The 20,871-nt window shown below is 40.5% G+C and overlaps 1 protein-coding gene across 5 annotated transcripts in view; it reads left to right on the top strand.

The window, feature by feature from the left end:
- ntrk3a (neurotrophic tyrosine kinase, receptor, type 3a) overlaps positions 1–20,871 on the top strand; it is a 290,365-nt gene that overhangs the window by 244,727 nt on the left and 24,767 nt on the right. For all 5 annotated transcript variants that reach the window (XM_072663005.1, XM_072663007.1, XM_072663006.1 and 2 more), the window contains 2 exons: positions 2,722–2,852; positions 15,756–15,928. In XM_072663005.1, the coding sequence (XP_072519106.1) occupies positions 2,722–2,852; positions 15,756–15,928 (304 nt within the window). The remainder of the gene's footprint in view (positions 1–2,721; positions 2,853–15,755; positions 15,929–20,871) is intronic.

The following is a 20,871-nucleotide window of genomic DNA, read 5'->3' as shown; positions in this document are numbered from 1 at the left end:
AAACAGATGGACGGACATTGTAAATGGATGGATGGAAGACGAAACAGACAGACAGACAGACTGACAGATAGATAGATATATAGACAGACATACAGATAGACAGTCAGACAGACAGATAGATATAGACAGACATCATATAGATAGATAGACAGACAGACAGATATAGACAGATAGACATATAGACAAACATATAGACAGACAGACAGATAGACAGACAGATAGATATAGATAGATATATAGACAGGCATACAGATAGACAGTCAAATAGACAGACAGATATAGACAGACATCATATAGATAGATAGATAGATAGATAGATAGATAGATAGATAGACAGGCCGACAGAAAGACAGATATAGACAGACAGACATATAGATAGATAGACAGATAGATAGATAGATAGATAGATAGATAGATAGATAGATAACCGGACAGACAGACAGACAGATAGACAGACAGATAGAGAGACAGAGATACTCAGTTTTGTTTGTGTTATCTATGGGATGTAGACTAAGAGGAACTGTTGGAAGTCTGTGAGCGTCTGATGTCTGAGTTTAAAGAAAACGCTGCTCTTCATTCTGATCTTTGGAGTTCATTTTTAGATTGATGTCAGTATTGTGAGGTGTGTACCCCACCGCCACCCGGCACACACACACCACCCCTGCAGAGTTATCTAAAAAAATATATAACAATAATCGAAAACAAAATATGAAAAATCTCCCCGGAGTGCTCCTAGCCTTAATGTGAAGTGTGAAAAGCCCCGAGTGGCTGATCTCCAGCCAGACAGAGAGTCATCATATGGCGCAGGAAACGAAAAGATTGGAACACTCCAGCCCAACATGAGTGTGCGCATCTCCGCATCCATGCTGTAATGTCTCCAAGACAACCACTTAGCCGCTCTCTGAGGCCCTCGCATCGTACGTCCGGGTTATTATGCCTGTTTTTTTTGTTCATGTTTATGAGCAGAAGCTTCTAATTTCCTTTTTATTCGTCTCGGAGGAAAACGAAATTTGCTCCGATTTGCATGCAGAGAGGGAGGTGAAGTTCACTTCCACTGAAATTAATAAAAACAACTGAGATCAGGTCTGTCATTGCTCCTCTTTACGACAGGATGACCTGAGGAGACTGCAGATAACAGGAGCAGAGGAGGGCGGCCATGATTTCATTTTTAAAATAGAAAAGAAGTCAGTCAGTTAAGCTGGACTGGCTGGATGTTACACTAAATGGCCAAATAGTCCCTGTAGAGAAACACTGCCAATAGAATAGGACTCTCTGCAGCAGATCAAGATATCTGAACCTATTGGCTCCATGCTGCCTAAAAATGCCAGGCGTGGGCTAGAGGGGTATAAAGCCCCCCAGCATTGAGGAGCTGTGGAGCAGTGGAAGAACTGTGTTCTCTGGAATGATGGTGGTGGAGCTCCATAATTCCAAGAAAGTTGAGGATCAGGTGGGTGGTGATCATCCAACATCCTAAACTCTCTAACGAATAAGATGAGATAAGATAGTCCTTTATTAGTCCCGCAGTGGGGAAATTAAATGATTGAGCAAGTTTCCATAGTAGTGTATTTATACCAGATTGAGGTTTCACTTTTAGGTTCCACGCTTATAAAGCTTATTTATGAAAGAACCGTCCACTGAAAGGTTCCTTATGGAGGCAAAATATTTTTTTCTTTGATGTCGCTCCTGAGAACCATTATTTTTCAGAGTGTATTCGCTATAATACAATGTTTTAAGGTTTTAAAAGTGTAGAGAAGTCAGTATAAAGGTTCTTCACCAATCTGAAGGTCCTTCACACTCAACGCTTCTCTAGAGTCTTTATGGGCACAAAAGTGGTTATTTTTTAATGCTGTCCCAAAGAACCATTGTTGTTGTTTTGCATTGTTTGTTTCATAAAGAACCATTTTTGTAAAAGAGATATACATGTGAGGAACCTTCCATAAGTTTCAAGCTTTTAGAAGGTCAGTGTAGAAGTTCTTTACCATTTGAAGGGTCCTTTATACTCACAGCTCCTTAACAAAATCGGTTCTATATGGAAGCAAAAGTGATGTTGCTTCAAAGAACCTTCTCAAGAATTGCTGCCACCCTCAAAAACGAAGATGCTACAAATGCCTCTTTGAGCGGTGCCATAAAAGAAGGATTTTTGGTTCCATAAAGAACCATTTTTTTTTGCAATGTAACATTTTAAAAGTTTGAAGAAGTCAATGTAAAGGTTATTTACCCATTTGAAGGTCCCTCACACTCAAAGCTTCTCTTTGGAGTCTTTATGGACCCAAAAGTGGTTATTTTTAATGCTGCCATAAAGAACCCTTGTTTTTGCTACAATACATTATTTTAAAAAGGTGAATCAAAGAGTTATTTGAAAAACAGAAGAACCATTGCTGATTTCATGAAGAAAAAAAGTAAAAGACATATACATGTGAGGAACCTTCTATATGGTTCAAAATGGAAGCTACAGTGCTTCACCTTCTCAAGAATTGCTACCACCTAGCAATGGCACTGTGCGTTTAGAGTGGTGTGTGGAAGTTCTTGGAGAACGATGATTGTGGTGGAACGTCCCTTTGAGCTGTATTATCATTTTGAGTGACAGGATTTGGCGCTTACAAATCCCAACTCGCCAGCATCCACTTCACACTATCACCTTTTCTTGAGACTGCCACACAGTTCACTGAGCCTACTCTCAACCATCTCTCTCTCTCGCTCTCTCTCTCTCTTTCCCTCCAGACGTGCAGCACATAAAGAGAAGGGACATCGTGCTGAAGCGGGAGCTCGGCGAGGGGGCCTTCGGAAAAGTATTCCTGGCAGAGTGTTATAACCTCAGCCCCACCAAGGACAAAATGCTGGTGGCTGTCAAGGTAAGAGAGATGATGATGTCTCCATTAGAACGGGGTCACCCTCCGTCTCCCGTTACATGAGCCCCCACTGCGGAGGTCACGGCTCCTTACCGATCTCCCCCTCCGTCATATAAACCCGATCTCCCTCGGAGAGGGGGTCTCAAATCCAGCAGGCTGCAAACGGTGGCTTAGATCAATGGCCGAAAGAAGGACCTACTTTTCTGCAGTGGAAGGATCGATGGTAGCGATTGATGCGAGATGGAGATGAGGGGCACAGGCAGCTTGCAATGGAGATTGTGGCCTTTCTGATATCCTTACCGCATAGCTGTGATATTGCAGATGATAAAAGTACAGCATGGGCTTGGTGATTGACACTATAGATATAGACACTATATGGGCAAAAGTATTGGGACACCTGCTTAAGGGTATTAAAACGAGTTGATCCAGCTTTTGTTGGAGTAACTTTTTCTACTGTCCAGAGAAGAAGGCCAGAAGGCTTTCTGCTAGATTTTGGAAGAGGAGCATTGCTGTGGGGATTTGATTGCATTCAGCAACAAGAGCTGTAGTGAGGTCAGGAGATTAGATGATCACCATCTTACCTCATCCCAAAAGTACTGGATGGAGCTCCACCAACATCATTCCAGAGAACTGCTGGAATGATGGTCCATGTCCAGGGAATAGGCTTTCTGCTAGATTTTGGAAGAGGAGCATTGCTGTGAGGATTTGATTGCATTCAGCAACAAGAGCAGTAGTGAGGTCAGGATATTAGATGATCACCATCCCACCTCATCCCAAAAGTACTGGATGGAGCTCCACCACCATCATTCCAGAGAACTGCTGGAATGATGGTCTATGCTGGGGGAAGGGGGGCTTCATGCCTGGCTAATAGGTTCATTGTGTTTATCTGCTCCAAAGATTCTCTTGGAAATACGTATATATCTACAGGGACTAGACAAGCTATGTGTGTGCACTTGCACGTCGGTGTCAGCAATGGATGCTACTTAAAGTAGCAGAATGCCACAGACGTTTGGATATATAGTGTACGAATGCCTGTGTGAAGTGTTTGTGTGTGGGTTAGAAAAGCTGAGGTAGGGCTATGGAGTGATGTTACAGTATCCTGGTTTGGTTTTCCTGTGGCAGACAGAAGCGAATGAGTCATGAGCGAACTAAAGCCTGACTAATGCCTTAACGTGGTTCATCTACCGGAACTCTCCACCAAGGTCAGCGAGCGCACGATTTACTAAGCAAGACGCTATTCAAGCTATTCAGTTCCAGCCAACCAATCGAGAGAGGCTGAAGAATGTCAAGGCATCAGAGCAGGAGAAGGCCAGCTGTCTTCGACTTTTCTACGCTCTTTTTTTTTTCTTCAGTTGTCTATCTCTTGTCAGGATGTTGAGGGAAGTGTGTGGTTTAATTGCTGGACATCACTGCAGTTGTCTTAGCAAGTGAAATCGTAGTCTAGTCTAAATAATCGGATATTTCTCTTTTTTACATTGTTTTACATGGAATTTTATCAGATCATTTTTAATTATTATGAATTGATTTTTAAGACATTTGATCATTTATTCAGATCATTTTGCTTGATTTAAGCATAATTTCTTTCTAAATTATCTGTCAAAGAAAAAGTCACGTCAAATTTATTTGTGTAGCTTTTTACAACTGTTGTCGTCACAAAGCAGCTTTACATAATTATAATTAGTAAAAGACAGAGACAAAAAAAGAAATAACGTAAGACATGAAGCATCAAAGACCCCCAGTGAGCAGCCAACCGCCACAGTGGCATAGAAAAACTCCCTCAGAGCTGGAGGAAGAAACCTTGGGAGGAACCAAGACTCACAAGAGGGACCCGACCCGTCCTCCTCTGATCAGAACTATTTATTAATTATTGATAAAAGTCACCAAACCATCTAAACTGCTGAACTGCTCTGATCATAATCATAATATAATAATCATGGTGTAGTAGAGCTTCATGTAGTCATGGCAGTGATGGTCATAGTGGAGTAATGATGGGTCATAGTGATGATATTAATTGTGGCAGATAGTTAAGAGTCCATTTAGGTTTGAACATGGTCAAAGACCTGTCATAGACAGGTAGCAGTGGTAGGAGGGTGTGCCGCTGGTCTGGCATGGGCGGTGGTGGGAGTGGGGCCTGCTGGTTGTACTGGTAGGTGGCAGTTGGTCTGACGCAGGTGGAGGGGACCTCAGCAGGCAATCTTCCAGCAGGTCGGGCAGGATGACCATTTACTCTGAGTTAGTTCCGAGGGGATTTTATGGAGAGCAGAGAATGTTGTGTCTGACGATGCCGGCAGGTCGGACTGTAACAGCCTCATTAAAAGGAGAGAGCCATTAAATTAAAATTATTCTAAACTATTAGAAATAAGTTCTTATAATATGACTACCGTAATATGGAAATGAGAAGGCGTAGATATTTGGACTACATTTCCTGCAGTGTGTACTGTATCATCTGAAAGCCACGTGAGCGGTCCCTTCCTCTGTACATTTTAAGGCCACAAAATTGGTTTGACCTTACTGCCACAAACAGCTGCTTAACAGTCCGACAGAGTCTCTGAAGCTTACTTGAGTTGGACACGTACCCTCGCATATGCTCTCGTTCGCATACACACACCTATAGAGTGTCTGCGCTTGAAGGTCTACAGTTATCTAAAGAATAACCTCTTTTGAAATTGGTTTTCTAATGGAGATGCTGACTGTGTTCTCGGCGCTAGTACTGTGTATTCCTGTGTGTGTGTGTGTTGTATACACTGTGTGTTGAACGTTCGGGGACACCTAGCTCTTCAAAATCTTTGTAATAAACCTGGATGTTTACTTTTGGTCCCTTTTTACGTTTAAACCCCAGGATACTGGGTTAGTATTATCGCTAAGTTCAGGACTGGCATAATCCGCGGCAAAGAACGGCAAAGAATTCAATCTTTTTCAATCATTTTTAGGCATTTTTATATGTAATTTTATGTACTGAAAATGTTTTATTTTATTGGTTGGTTAATTTACATGTATTCTATCGGTTGATGCCAATACACAAATCTGCTTTAATTCACATTTACTGACTTAGAGATTATTTCAGTATCAAAAACTAAATATTTACTGTTTAAAAAAACCTCCCTGCAGAGCCCCCTGCTTTATCTACCCCATGCAGACCACTTGCTGCCTTTGGGGCCGTAGATCTCTACTTTAAACCACTTCTAGACCGAAGGATCTATAATCTGTGCTTTTTACAGTAGTTTGAAATAAAGAAAGTTAGGAAATAATTCTTTAGGTGAAACCTAAACTTTGTACTAAGGTTACTAAATACGCTGATCATCCGTATCTTAAAAGCCTAATATTGCGTAGGTCCTCCTTGTGCCACCAAAACAGCTCTGACTCAAGGTGTCCTGTGGTACCTTGCATCCAGACTAGATCTTTGGGAGCCCTTGACACTGTCGCGGTTGTCCTTCCTTAGAGCACTTTTGGTAGGTACTGACCACTGCATACCGGGAGGAACACCCCACAAGACCTGCTTCCTGATGTTCTGGAGATGTTCTGATGACCCAGTCATTGTCTATCTAAAACATCACAGTCTGGTTCTTGTTAAAGTGTCTCAGATTCTTACGCTTGTCCATTTTTCCTGCTTCATCACCTTCAAATAGTAGCGCAACCATTGGTTGGGGGGTTGTACCTGTTCTCTTAACCCCTTAAACCCTTCAAGCACTTTTGTGGGGTACCACAGGGTTCTATTTTAGGGCCTATGAAAGGTTTGAAGAGTTTAAAAGGTTATTGTTATCATCACGCTCACTTTGTGTGTTAAAGAAATAATATTTTAACATTTCAATTAATCTTCATTTGAAACTTTGAACTCAACATTTTTAAAACATTTAATTTCACATGTTTTTTGTTCTTACCCCAAATATAGTAAATCAGCCAAGACATGTTTAATGTCTGATGTTTAAGTATATTTAATCACCTTCATCCCCTGCCTAATATGTAGATCCACCCCTTGAGAGGAACCACCAGACCCAGATTGTCAACGTTCTTTACTTAGGCCTTTTTTGAATGTCGTGACTGATCGGTGTAAATATACTCAAAGCGTCTGCACACGGCTTTCTTCCCTTGTGTCTCGGCTGACTGGCGTTAGTTAACTATTTGCACATTTCGGCTCGGTACCATTATGAAAGACAAACTTACTTAATGCCAGGGGAGCTCCTAAGCATATGGATTTTGCTTTGTATGCTCCATTAAAATGGCGAAGTGTTTGTAACACCAACTTTAAAAAGACTCTATTAGACACAGTATGAGCTCGGCTAGTCGTTCAATAGCTGCGAGTCATTCAACATATTTATCACGTATTCTCGCCACGAGAAAAAAAAAAGGAAAAGAAAAAAGCATGCTGTCTAGCTACTAAAAAGAGCTGTTCCAATCACTATTCCGCTCAGTGTAGGTCTTAGACATTACAGGGCGTTCGCTAAGACACACAGATGGGGGCATTGCCTTTAAAGTGAAATGCAATTCCTGCCGGTGAGTCTATCAAAGCCTGTACCTGGAATGCAATTTAGACGGACAGAAAGAGCACAGCGCTAAACAGCCTCCTGGCCCAGCACCCTGTTTATGCAGTTATGTCCTATCATTGCCTTGCCTATAGACTTTCGTAGCCTGTGGGTTAATCAAATGGATTGGAATTGTGGTGAATCTATTTACTATTTAAATTGTTTGGTGTGTGTATGTGTGTTTGTGTGTGTGTCGGAGGGTTGTAGGGCGAGGACAGGGCTATCACAGTAATTGACAACATGTGTATGTCCTTGTCGATATGTAAGCAGTACTTGTTGAAAAAAACAAGATGCCTAACGCAGACAAGACAAAGATATTTGACAAGTAATTTCACAAATAGTAGAGCAACTATTGGTTGGGGGGGTTGTACCTGTTTTATTAACCCCTTAAACCCTTCAAGCACTTTTGCGGGGTACCACAGGGCCTATGAAAGGTTTGAAGAGTTTAAGAGGTTATTGTTATGCTTTGGAGTGTTAAGGGATTATATTAGCATCACCCTTGATGTATATGATGGTCACACAGATGGATCAGTGTCTACTGTAGAAAGTGGTGTAGGATACAGATAACATTGGGCTGTCTTAGAATTGGGACAAAAGCCAAGACAGCCTGACATTCACACTGACGGACAGACAGCTGGACAGATGGATGCTTCCCAATTCAGATTCACATTAAGTAAGAAAACCATGCTCAGCAGACCCAAGATGAGCACGAACAACCGTTTATGAAGGCCTGGAGCAAATCACACCCAAAGGCAGCTCAATTTTACAGCAGCATTTATTTATTATTTATTTATTTTTATCGGGTCATCTACGACAGGGAGAATATCTGCAGGAGATGACAATGGCAGTAAATACAGCAGTCGCCAGCGGCGGACCCTGCCTCCATTAATCTGCCCAATCCCCCAGCACCATCTCTCTTCATCAGAGCACTCATCCGTGGGATGATGGCGGCTATCACAGTCCAGCACAGGACAGAGCAGGAGTGATAATCCTGTCTGCCGGGGGGTGTTAGATCATCACCCAAACACTTTACTTCACACATCCTTTGATCAGGACTAATAGCGCACCCTTTTTTTTTTTGGGACCGTTTGCCATTCCCCCTATGTATCTCCACTGGACCGCTGCATGATGCAGGGTAGGAAGGGTGAGTGACCCAAGTCATGTTGAAGAAACGCCCTTGGAAAAAAATACACTATATGGACAAAAGTATTGGGACGTCTGCTCATTCGATGTTTCTTCTGAAATCAAAGGTATTAAAAGGAGCTGATCCTGCTTTTGTTGGAGTAACTGTCCCTACTGTCCAGAGAAGAAGACGGTCTCCTAGATATTGGAGAAGCATTGTCTTATTTTCCAGACAATGCTTCTTTACAAGCACAATAAGCTGTGACGACATTTGCACATTCATTAGAAGGGGTGTCCACAAACTTTTGGACTTACAGTATATCTGCTTGACCATTCAGCAGATATTCAAGATGCAACTTTTAACAAAGCACCCCACCCTATTTTCTTTATCACGTTCCTTTCCTTAATCTCATAGCATATAACCCTGTTGTGAAGACATATTGAATAAAATAAATCACAGGACTCAAAGCAATGTGATGTACCCAATCCCTGTTGTTTGTCTGATCAAACTCTTGGCAGATCAGCAATATCAAGGATGCCTTGATGGGTGAAGAACACCTAAATATCTCCAATTCGCTGCTGATGCGAGTTACATTTACATTTACGGCATTTAACAGATGCTCTTACAAAAGTGCTTCACTATTTACTTCAAGAATAACCTCAGCTAGTTTATATAGACTAAAAAATTCATATCTCTAAGCTTAGAGTATGAATATGGAGCACTGTTTATCCATGCAGTTATTTGTGTTTTCTTTTGTATCGACTTACAATCACATCAGCTGTCAATTACAGCCCCAAGATGATTTTCTGATGTCCTATGATGGGTCATAGGACATCAGAACCACTATCAAAGCTTGATAACTGGATCTCCATGAATTGCTTTGTTTTCCGTAGCAGGATGATGATGCATACATGCATAGGTGAATATGAGCAGTTCCATCTCCTCTCAGGTGTCCTACATTTACATTTAAGGCATTTAGCAGATGCTCTTATCCAGACCGACTTACAAAAGTGGTTTGCTATTTACCCAAGAAAAAGGAGACCACTCTACTATTCGCCTGAGTACTCTCAGAAGAGGAGTGTCTTCAGTCTGGGTTTGAAGACATCGAGTGTTGGACTCTGCTGTTCGGATACCCAGGGGAAGTTCGCTCCACCACTTCGGTGCAGGACAGTAAAAAGTCTGGATGCTTGTCTCCGGTGGATCTTAAAGGATGGCGGGTCGAGCCGAGCTGTACTTGAAGCTGGAAGGGCTCCTGGTGCAGATCGGCTTTTGACCATCGCCATCAAGTATGGAGGGGCTGGTCCTGTACTCACGTTCTCACTCTCTCTACACAACTCCTGGATCACTCTTCCATTAGGCACCGTTTAGGTTTAGGAAGGCTATAGGCAAGAGAAGAATTTAATATGGGGAGAGAATTACACTTTTGGACGACCTAACAAACATCTCACCCTGATTAAACTGAGATCTAACATCACCTGACATTCCCTGAAGTCAACCTTCATTACTGGATATGTAGATGTTCTTCATCCTTAGCAGCTGCACTTTCAAGTTCAGATTCAAGTCAATATCAAACAAGTCAACCATTTCCAGAGCCTTATTGTACACCCCCCGGGAATTGCTTACTTCATTTGCTTTGAACAGCATTTCTGACACTATCTGCAGCACCGTTTATCCCTGCAGTTATTTGTGTTTGCTTTTGTATTGACTTATTTAAGCTCCTTTGTCACATCAGCTGCCAATTACAGCCCCGAGATCTCTGAGCCCCTTGTCAGAGACTGTCTAGCAAGCCATTGGCCTAAGGCACCTCGGTCATAAGAAAGCTTGATAACTGGATCTCCATGAATTGCTTTGTCTCAGGTCCAACCTCCAGCAAGGAGGTTGCTTCAATCTGCTGTCTTTCCATGTCATCTGCCTTCGAAGATTGCTCTGAACTTCCGTGACTAATGGCTAAGACTGCTTCATTAATAAACCCACGGCCATGATTCAGCAGCGAAAGTTGAAGCTGTTCCCATTGTCTGTGTAACAAGGTTAAACATTAGGAGTTGCCGTCATGGCTAGTGAGAACAAAAGCTTCTAATTTCCTCAATTAATTCATTTTCAACTTGGCTCATTGAAGCAGCTAGAGAATGTAGTGTTTGGTGTGTTTATATAATATGCCATAGCATGTGTCATCTAGCCTTATGAACTTGAGGAAAGTGTTACTGTAGATAATAACTGACATGTTTTAGACACTATTCTTCCTCTTTTTCTCAGATAACCTGAGTGCTATTATTATCGCATGCCGCAAAGCTACATTGCCAGCCTAGTGCTGTTTCTGCAAGGTTTCCTAACTACAACTCGTTTCCACTAAACAAGTCACTGTGGCACTGTGGACTCAGTTATGACTACAGTTTAACTGGTCAGCAAGAATGGTCAGCAAATCTATCTCTACCCTACCTTCCCTTTCTTCTGGCTGATTTTCTGGCCCAGGCATTGGACAGCTATGCATCAGTTCTCTTTGCCTGTTGGGCTTTACTGTCAATGCATGGTGGTGGGGGTTTACTTTGTGGAGGTTTGTCAAATCTGCAGTGGATTCTTCAGGTCCCTCAGTGCTTAAAGATAAAGGTGTAAATTAGTTCTTAACCATAAAAAACCCAGATAAGCCATTAACCTTTGCCAGGAGCATTTACTAAAGATTAAAATTAACATGCCATTATTGTCAAATATGCCTTAACTCCCCCCAAGATGCAGTGAGCATCTTACATTTACTGTATTTAGCTGACACTCTTATCCAGAGTCTTGCCCAAGGACTCTTATTAGTGTAGCACAGCAAAGTCACCCAGACTGGGAATCGAAGGTAGTGGTGTTATCTGTTGCGCCACACCAACCATCTTGAAAAAGGTGTCATCTAAACACTGTCCTGTCCTCGTTTTTTTGTTGCCAATGCAAAATTTACACATACAGGACATTCAGATGACTAGGCTCGTCCAAGGAATAGACTACAGTGTCCTCTACGTATGCACTACTAGTCAAGTACATTAGCTATCACATCACGCTGTAACACCTAACTGCACTACGTATTGAAATAATTAAGTTAACATAACTTAAAAACTACAGAAAGTTGTGATAACATAAGCTGATTAACTCAAACTCAACTCAAAACTAAGTTAAGATGCACACTCATTTCATTTGTGTAAGACCAACTTTAGTAGATTTTGAGGAATTTCTCCAGTTAAGTCATATTGAGTTGTTTCAGTTAAATATGGTGACCATTAGAGAGTTGCAACCTTGGTGAGTAAAACACAGAAACCACAACATCTTTCCCATTGGCTTCTGGTACCATCTATTTGCATACTTGGGGTCCCCCCCCACCCCCCCACCTCAGTCACCATCCTTGTGTAGACTAACTTGCCCTATTTTGTCAGTTGTGGCCTGTATTGTGGTGCAGGTGTGTGACTGTAAAAAAGCAAGTACTCTACTACACCGTCTACTAATGCAGGATCTAGCCATCTGCCGGATGTCATTTACCTGTTCATTGGTAGGTTTGGTAGGTCTGTTAGAGCAGGGAAATCAGTAGGTGTTATTTAGTAGAAGGCAATAAGTTTCCTCAAACCATTTGAGCTCAGAGAACTAATTATCAGGCCTTACACTGCAATACAGAGCAAATCAGTGGTGTTTTTCAGCCCAAACGTCATTATTGTATATTCGTAAAATATATATGCTGAGAAAAGCTGACATTTGAGATGGTTCAGGAGTTAAAGGTACTTTTTTCTTGATCCACTGTATGTTACAACTTACTCTGTGTTAATAAAATGTAAAAAAACAACTTATATTTAGCTCATAATACATTTGGCATTTTGATAAAGACGAATAGCGAAGTAAAATTTTAATTGCAAATTATTTTTGTTGTTTTTCTGCCAAGTCTGGACAAAAGTCGGGAGCTGAATTTAGTCCCCAGTCAACCAACATTTGGCTGGTGCTGTGAGTGAATGTGTGTGTGTGTATGTGTGTTAGTTGGCTGCAATATTAGGCCTCTGTGACTTATGTGTGCTATAAAATAAAGGACATGGTCTGCCAAAATAGCTGATGGACCCAATTTAATCTTTTAAGAAGGACAAAGAGGATGATAGGAGTTGACAAGTGTGGCTTAGAGGAAGACAGTAAGGCAGAACTAGGCGTGTGTATTCTGCTGGATTTAAGTGCTTAGAAGCCCCAGTTGGTTAGTGTCTGAGTTCAGTGATGGGATTTGTAACTCTTAGCCGTTAATTCAACTATAAGGATCATCCTCAGTCTTCAGTTTTACAGTGTTAGTGTCTTATGATTACTATCAGGCTAATCAAACAATGTGTGTTTGATGCCTCAGGACTGTTTAATACAGTGTCAGAAACCACATAAGCCAGTCTACTCGAGATTACTGAACACCTCCATGGAGTTTTACAGATTAACACATTACTAATTGCATTGGCTGCATATGAATTGCAGCTTCTTTGCAAAAATAAAGGTGCAAACCTGAATCAGCCAGTTTTGCTACGTTTGGTATCAGATGTGGTTCAGTAATCTCTAATTCAGCCATGTCACCCCACTGCTGCGTTCTCTCTTCACTGGCTTCCTGTAGCTGATTTAAAACCCCTGACTCTGGTCTACAAAGCCAAGACTGGACCAGCCAGCCCCTCCGTACTTGATGGTGATGGTGAACCAAAAGCCGATCTGCACCAAGAGCCCTTCCAGCTTCAAGTACGGCTCGGCTCGACCCGCCATCCTTTAAGATCCACGGAAGACGAGCGTTTTTTTCTGTTTTCTGTCCTGCACCGAAGTGGTGGAACGAGCTTCCCCTGGGTGTCCGAACAGCCATACAATTTCCAGAAGACTTTCCAGAAGTCTTCAAGGAGGTTGTCTCACCTTAGGGAAGTAGCTGAGATTATACCTCAGCATCCAGAGATCTGAACTTGAAAGTGCAGCTGCTAAGGATGAAGAACATCTACATATCCAGTAATGAAGGTTGACTTCAGGGAATGTCAGGTGATGTTAGATCTCGGTTTGATCAGGGTGAGATGTTTGTTAGGTCATCCAAAAGTGTAATTCTCTCCCCATATTAAATTCTTCTCTTGCCTATAGCCTTCCTAAACCTAAACGGTGCCTAATGGAAGAGTGATTGATTTGATTTGATTTGAGTTGTGTAGAGAGAGTGAAACGGGAGTACAGGACCAGCCCCTCCGTACTTGATGCCGATGGTCAAAAGCTGATCTGCACCGAGAGCCCTTCCAGCTTCAAGTACGGCTCGGCTCGACCCGCCATCCTTTAAGATCCACGGAAGACGAGCGTCCAGACTTTTTTCTGTCCTGCACCGAAGTGGTGGAACGAACTTCCCCTGGGTGGCCGAACATCAGAGTCCAACACTCACTGTCCTCAAACCCAGACTGAAGACCCTCCTCTTCTGAGAGTACTCAGGCGAAGAGAAGAGTATTATGGTCTCCTTACTGACTTGTGTTTAGTAGAGTCTAAGATTAGAGGATCTTATTATTAGTCTATTCAAACTAGCTGAGGTTTTTCTTGGGTAAATAGTAAAGCACTTTTGTAAGTCGCTCTGGATAAGAGCGTCTGCTAAATGCCTTAAATGTAAATTTAATAGACTTGACTATGTGGTTTCTGACACTGTATGGTTCACTGTTGTCTAAAAACATGGCCTGAAATACAGACAAAATCAGGTTTTAATAAGGATGCTTATAAGGATACATACCAGGTCAGACCTATTTGACTTGCCTATTCTAATGTGCTGATTGGTGGAGAATTATTCAGTGGCTTAGTACGTCTCGTATCCCAAGTGCAAAACCAAAGAAGCAAGTTTAAAGATGTGATTCTTAATTCAGCTGTATGGATCATCCTCAGTTTGCTGCTGTGTATTGTTAGTGTCTTATGATCGTTTTCACTCTAATGCCAAAGAAATCTGTGGTGGATTCTATGTACCTTGGACTTATTTGCGTCCTTGTTTGTGTCGCTTCATCTGTATTTTAGTCGCATCTTTATTTACATGGGAATAAAAGAATAAAAAGAATTCAATACAACTTAGTATGCGCCATCAGCCTCCGAGGAAAATGTGTGGCAGACAGCCAAAACGCAGAAATATTGAATCTCTTCTTTATTAGGGGGTCTCAAAAAAATAATGAAATATAAGCTTCTGATAAAAAGGTGCTACTTTATGAAACTGAGACGGGTTATAAATGATTGCCTGGAAAATATACTGTAAGCTCTTGTTAAACTCAGCTCTCTGCAAAATAGTAAAAGGCTGCATAAAAGGCTTATGGCCTAAATTCATTAGCAAATCCTTCATCTTTGAGGTGAGAGAGTGTTGAGAGCATCTGAGGAGGTTTTTCTCTTTGCACGTTTCTGCAACTCTGATATCTGGTTTGATATCTGATAAAGTGGTCTTCCCACTTTAATGCTGATTACTTTTATAGTGCATTAATTGAGTGTTTGTGTGTGCGGGGGGGGGTATTGCATACATAATATAAACATATAATATAGACATAGACATTATGTCTAATATAAACATTATAAAACATAATCTTATGTATTTTTTCATGTTTCATACTATGTTACCAATAAAAATTTATTTATTAATATATTATTTATTATTTAAATTACATGTATTATATATTATGATATAGTGTTTTCCACATGTATGGCATAGTAGTTATTATATATATTTTTTTCTGATTACATTTTTGTATCCAAAATGACTTATTTTTGTTTATACCTACATGCTTATATGACGGGGAGGGACCAATATACCATTTGTTCTGAAACTTGTCTCTGAGTTTTGTTTCTGTAGATCTTTCCAAATGCTATTTTTCATCTTCCATCTGTCTATTTACTTACTTTCTAAAATCTGACCTGTGGTGCTGAGCCAGGTTTGCTTCTTATATAAAATCTATCATGCATGAAGCTGTCAGATTTGCCAGATTGCTTTAATGGTTTCTTGACAGATAATCCTAGAACACATCTTTTGTTTATGTTTTGCTCAATGTATACTGATCTGTCCAGTTTATATAATCTATCTGGTTTACATCAGCCTTTATCCATGACCACAGACACTGGAAATTGGGGAGCTAAGGGGGCTAAAATAATAATAAAAAAAAATCTGATCACAAGGATGAAAGATCTGAGCTAAATCAGAGTGCAGAGAACAGGCTAAATCAGCAGTCTGATGTCAATATATTGATGTAAATTGCTGCAGTCTGTCACGTTATCCAATCTGCCTGTATCTGTGTTGTGTTGTTATTGTAGACCCTGAAAGACCCCACCCTTGCAGCCAGGAAGGATTTCCAGAGAGAGGCCGAACTCCTGACCAACCTGCAGCACGAACACATTGTCAAGTTTTATGGTGTGTGTGTAGACGGTGACCCCCTCATCATGGTGTTCGAGTACATGAAGCACGGAGACCTCAACAAGTTCCTCAGGTACACGAATCTAACATTTATACTGTGTATTTATATTATGTTACAATGGCTGAAGAAATAAACTCTATATAACATTAGAATAAACCCAAATAAGCATAAAGTCAGTGGTCAGTGAGAGCGTCTACCTGTAATTAACTCTATATAACATTAGAATAAACATAAATAAACATAAAGTCAGTGGTCAGTGAGAGTGTCTACCTGTAATAAACTCTATATAACATTAGAATAAACCCAAATAAGCATAAAGTCAGTGAGAGTGTCTACCTGTGATTAACTCTATATAACATTAGAATAAACATAAATAAACATAAAGTTAGTGGTCAGTGAGAGCATCTACCTGTAATTAACTCTATATAACATTAGGATAAACCCAAATAAACATAAAGTCAGTGGTCAGTGAGAGCGTCTACCTGTAATTAACTCTATATAACATTAGAATAAACATAAATAAACATAAAGTCAGTGGTCAGTGAGAGTGTCTACCTGTAATAAACTCTATATAACATTAGAATAAACATAAATAAACATAAAGTCAGTGGTCAGTGAGAGTGTCTACCTGTAATAAACTCTATATAACATTAGAATAAACCCAAATAAGCATAAAGTCAATGGTCAGTGAGAGTGTCTACCTGTAATGAACTCTATATAACATTAGAATAAACCCAAATAAACATAAAGTCAGTGGTCAGTGAGAGCGTCTACCTGTAATCAACTCTATATAACATTAGAATAAACATAAATAAACATAGTCAGTGGTCAGTGAGAGTGTCTACCTGTAATAAACTCTATATAACATTAGAATAAACCCAAATAAGCATAAAGTCAGTGAGAGTGTCTACCTGTAATTAACTCTATATAACATTAGAGTAAACATAAATAAACATAAAGTTAGTGGTCAGTGAGAGTGTCTACCTGTAATAAACTCTATATAACATTAGAATAAACCCAAATAAGCATAAAGTCAGTGGTCAGTGAGAGCGTCTACCTATAATTAACTCTATATAACATTAGAATAAACCCAAATAAGCATAAAGTCAGTGAGAGTGTCTACCTGTAATTAACTCTATATAACATTAGAATAAACATAAATAAACATAAAGTTAGTGGTCAGTGAGAGCATCTACCTGTAATTAACTCTATATAACATTAGGATAAACCCAAATAAACATAAAGTCAGTGGTCAGTGAGAGTGTCTACCTGTAATTAACTCTATATAACATTAGAATAAACATAAATAAACATAAAGTCAGTGGTCAGTGAGAGTGTCTACCTGTAATAAACTCTATATAACATTAGAATAAACCCAAATAAGCATAAAGTCAGTGGTCAGTGAGAGCGTCTACCTATAATTAACTCTATATAACATTAGAATAAACCCAAATAAGCATAAAGTCAGTGAGAGTGTCTACCTGTAATTAACTCTATATAACATTAGAATAAACATAAATAAACATAAAGTTAGTGGTCAGTGAGAGCATCTACCTGTAATTAACTCTATATAACATTAGGATAAACCCAAATAAACATAAAGTCAGTGGTCAGTGAGAGCGTCTACCTGTAATTAACTCTATATAACATTAGAATAAACATAAATAAACATAAAGTCAGTGGTCAGTGAGAGTGTCTACCTGTAATAAACTCTATATAACATTAGAATAAACCCAAATAAGCATAAAGTCAGTGAGAGTGTCTACCTGTAATTAACTCTATATAACATTAGAATAAACATAAATAAACATAAAGTTAGTGGTCAGTGAGAGCATCTACCTGTAATTAACTCTATATAACATTAGGATAAACCCAAATAAACATAGTCAGTGGTCAGTGAGAGTGTCTACCTGTAATTAACTCTATATAACATTAGAATAAACATAAATAAACATAAAGTCAGTGGTCAGTGAGAGTGTCTACCTGTAATAAACTCTATATAACATTAGAATAAACCCAAATAAGCATAAAGTCAGCGGTCAGTGAGAGTGTCTACCTGTAATTAACTCTATATAACATTAGAATAAACATAAATAAACATAAAGTTAGTGGTCAGTGAGAGCATATACCTGTAATTAACTTTATATAACATTAGGATAAACCCAAATAAACATAAAGTCAGTGGTCAGTGAGAGTGTCTACCTGCAATTAACTCTATATAACATTAGAATAAACCTAAATAAACATAGAGTCAGTGGTCAGTGAGAGTGTCTACCTGTAATTAACTCTATATAACATTAGAATAAACCCAAATAAACATAAAGTCAGTGGTCAGTGAGAGCATCTACCTGTAATTAACTCTATATAACATTAGAATAAACTCAAATAAACATAAAGTCAGTGGTCAGTGAGAGTGTCTACCTGTAATTAACTCTATATAACATTAGAATAAACCCAAATAAACATAAAGTCAGTGATCAGTGAGAGTGTCTACCTGTAATTAACTCTATATAACATTAGAATAAACCCAAATAAACATAAAGTCAGTGGTCAGTGAGAGCATCTACCTGTAATTAACTCTACATAACATTAGAATAAACCCTAATAAACATAAACTCAGTGGTCATGTGACACATAAAATCACTCCTGACCTGAACAATGAACTGGTCTGCAACAGATGGTGCCTTTCTTTGTGTTATTTTGTGTATCCTGATCTTCTCGCTTGTCTGGATGGCTGGATGAGGTGTGAGAACATTTGTACAAGGATCTAAGATACATACACACCCACACACACCGATTTCTTCAAAGGGTCTCCTGACATATACAACATATCAGGCCTAGTTGCAGACACGATTGAGGAGGATTAAGGGTCTTGAGGAGCTCGGGGTTCAGAATGTTTCTGTGGTTTATTCCAGCTGTGTCTTTGGCATTACCGAAAGCTGGTCTTTGCATGCTCACTTGAGAAGTGTATGACATTTAGAGGAAGATTATTGGAGCAGAAAGGGCGCTTGCTTGATTTCCAAAGCGAGTGAGATACTGTATCAAAAGACTTCAGCAGCCATATTCAGTTCAGCCGTGACTCAGCACCACCAGTGTCATGCTCAGACTGGCGCCATGGAGTGGATATGATGAGCCAAAACATTACGACCACTCTCAGATGAAGGTGATAATGTTGAAGATGTGGTAACAGAGCTGCATGTGATGGTCTGGTATTGCTTTGATGACTCCTGGTCTCCTGGTCAGTAGTGGTAAGGAACTACCGACAAGAGTAAGAGGAGGGACGGACCTCCAGCCAGTAGCATGGTGTCCGACACCCAAGATCCCAAGAGATTTGTGAACCTGACAGAGGTTTTTAATGATATGGGAGGAATGTGTCACAACACACAGTGCAGCGCCCCCTGCTGTGTTTTGGGGTTGCATGGCTGCAGACTGGTCCAAGTACCCATGCTGACCCCTGTCCACTTTGCCCTAAAATAAACAAGTATATGAGTGTAGGAACGGGACCTTGGAGCAATAGAATTAGATGGTCCTAGAGAAGTGATGTCTCCAGGATGCTCTGGTGGAGGTAATGTGATGCTCTGGAAGATCTAGCTGGGATTTTAGACGGTAGCACTCAGCAGTGGACGTTATTCTACTCTGCTGTTTTGACACATTTATTAATATTATCATACTGATGGTTGGTAGCGTAGTAGACAACACCACCTTCCCCAATTTCCCAGCCAGATAAGTACACCACGCTACCCCAAGACTCCTGTATCTACATTCTCTGATCTGTGTAACATGATCTCTCTGGATTCGAGCGTCAGACAAATAATGTAAATGATGAAGATTCTGTAGAACTGAAGTGTAAAATGCCTCTAATGGAAATCTACCGTAAACCGTGGCCTTTAGTCTCATATTAAAAGGCATCAGGGCGAGATGAGATCTAGCGCCTTTCATTTCCTGTCGTCCTTGTGCAATATTGCTCCAGCGCGAGCTATCAGAGCATGATGGATGGGTAACAACCTTTTGTGGAGGAATTGTACAAGAAATAAGAGGTGGATACACTGCCTACATCGCTTCTGACAAGGCCCGTCCCAGGAGCGAGAATTGCCTTCTATTTCCTGCCGGCTGGATTAAGAGGGATAACATGGTACTACAAAAGCGCCAAATGCATGATGACACCATGTCTTGATAGACTCTGGATAATACACACACACACACACACACACACACACACACACACTCACTCGCACCCTCTGCTGAGAAAAGAGAATTATATTCATGCGCCCCCTTTACGAGCCCGCCTCCTGAGTCACTGCATGCTGTTGCCTTGGCAGAGAGCGAGCTGCCTCTGGATCACAGAGGGAGGGCGTGCGGATATTCGTGCCTGAAATGTAGGCCACGTGAATGCTAATGCTATTAGCATATTCGTCGTTGCTCATTTGGAGCTTGAACGATGCTCAGAGTGACGCTAATCGAAATAGCGCTGTCAAAAGGCAACAGGCAAAGACAGAGCATCGCGCTTGCCATTCTACATTGTAGGATATGCACAGATACAGTCATCACTGCAATGCAAAAACCTTGTATCTCCATTTTTTTTATCTTGTTCTGAATCATATTACCATAATTTTGAATTTACTAATTTATTTTAGTTTATTTTAGTTTTAAAAATGCTTATTGACCCCTTACACTGCCCACTGCCCTGCTGCATCCACAAAGCAACCAGCATTGTGGATGACTCCACCCAGCCTTCACACAGACTGTTCTCCCTCCTGCCACCAGGAAGAAGGTACCGCAGCATCCGGTCCAACACGACCAGACTCTGCAATAGCTTCTTCCTCCAAGCCATCAGACTTCTCAACTCAAGAGACTGAACTGATGGTTTTCCTGTTCCATGCACACACACACACACACACACACACACACACAGTAGAAATCAGTTACACTCTCTCTTTCATTCACCAACCATTTACCCCAGACAATATGGGAAGCATTTTACACAAATAACGTTACTACCTCCCTGGACTCAATAT

Source organism: Salminus brasiliensis, chromosome 19 (assembly GCF_030463535.1).
Source record: "Salminus brasiliensis chromosome 19, fSalBra1.hap2, whole genome shotgun sequence".
NCBI lineage: Eukaryota > Metazoa > Chordata > Actinopteri > Characiformes > Bryconidae > Salminus > Salminus brasiliensis.
This window is presented reverse-complemented; position numbering and strand designations above follow the sequence as displayed.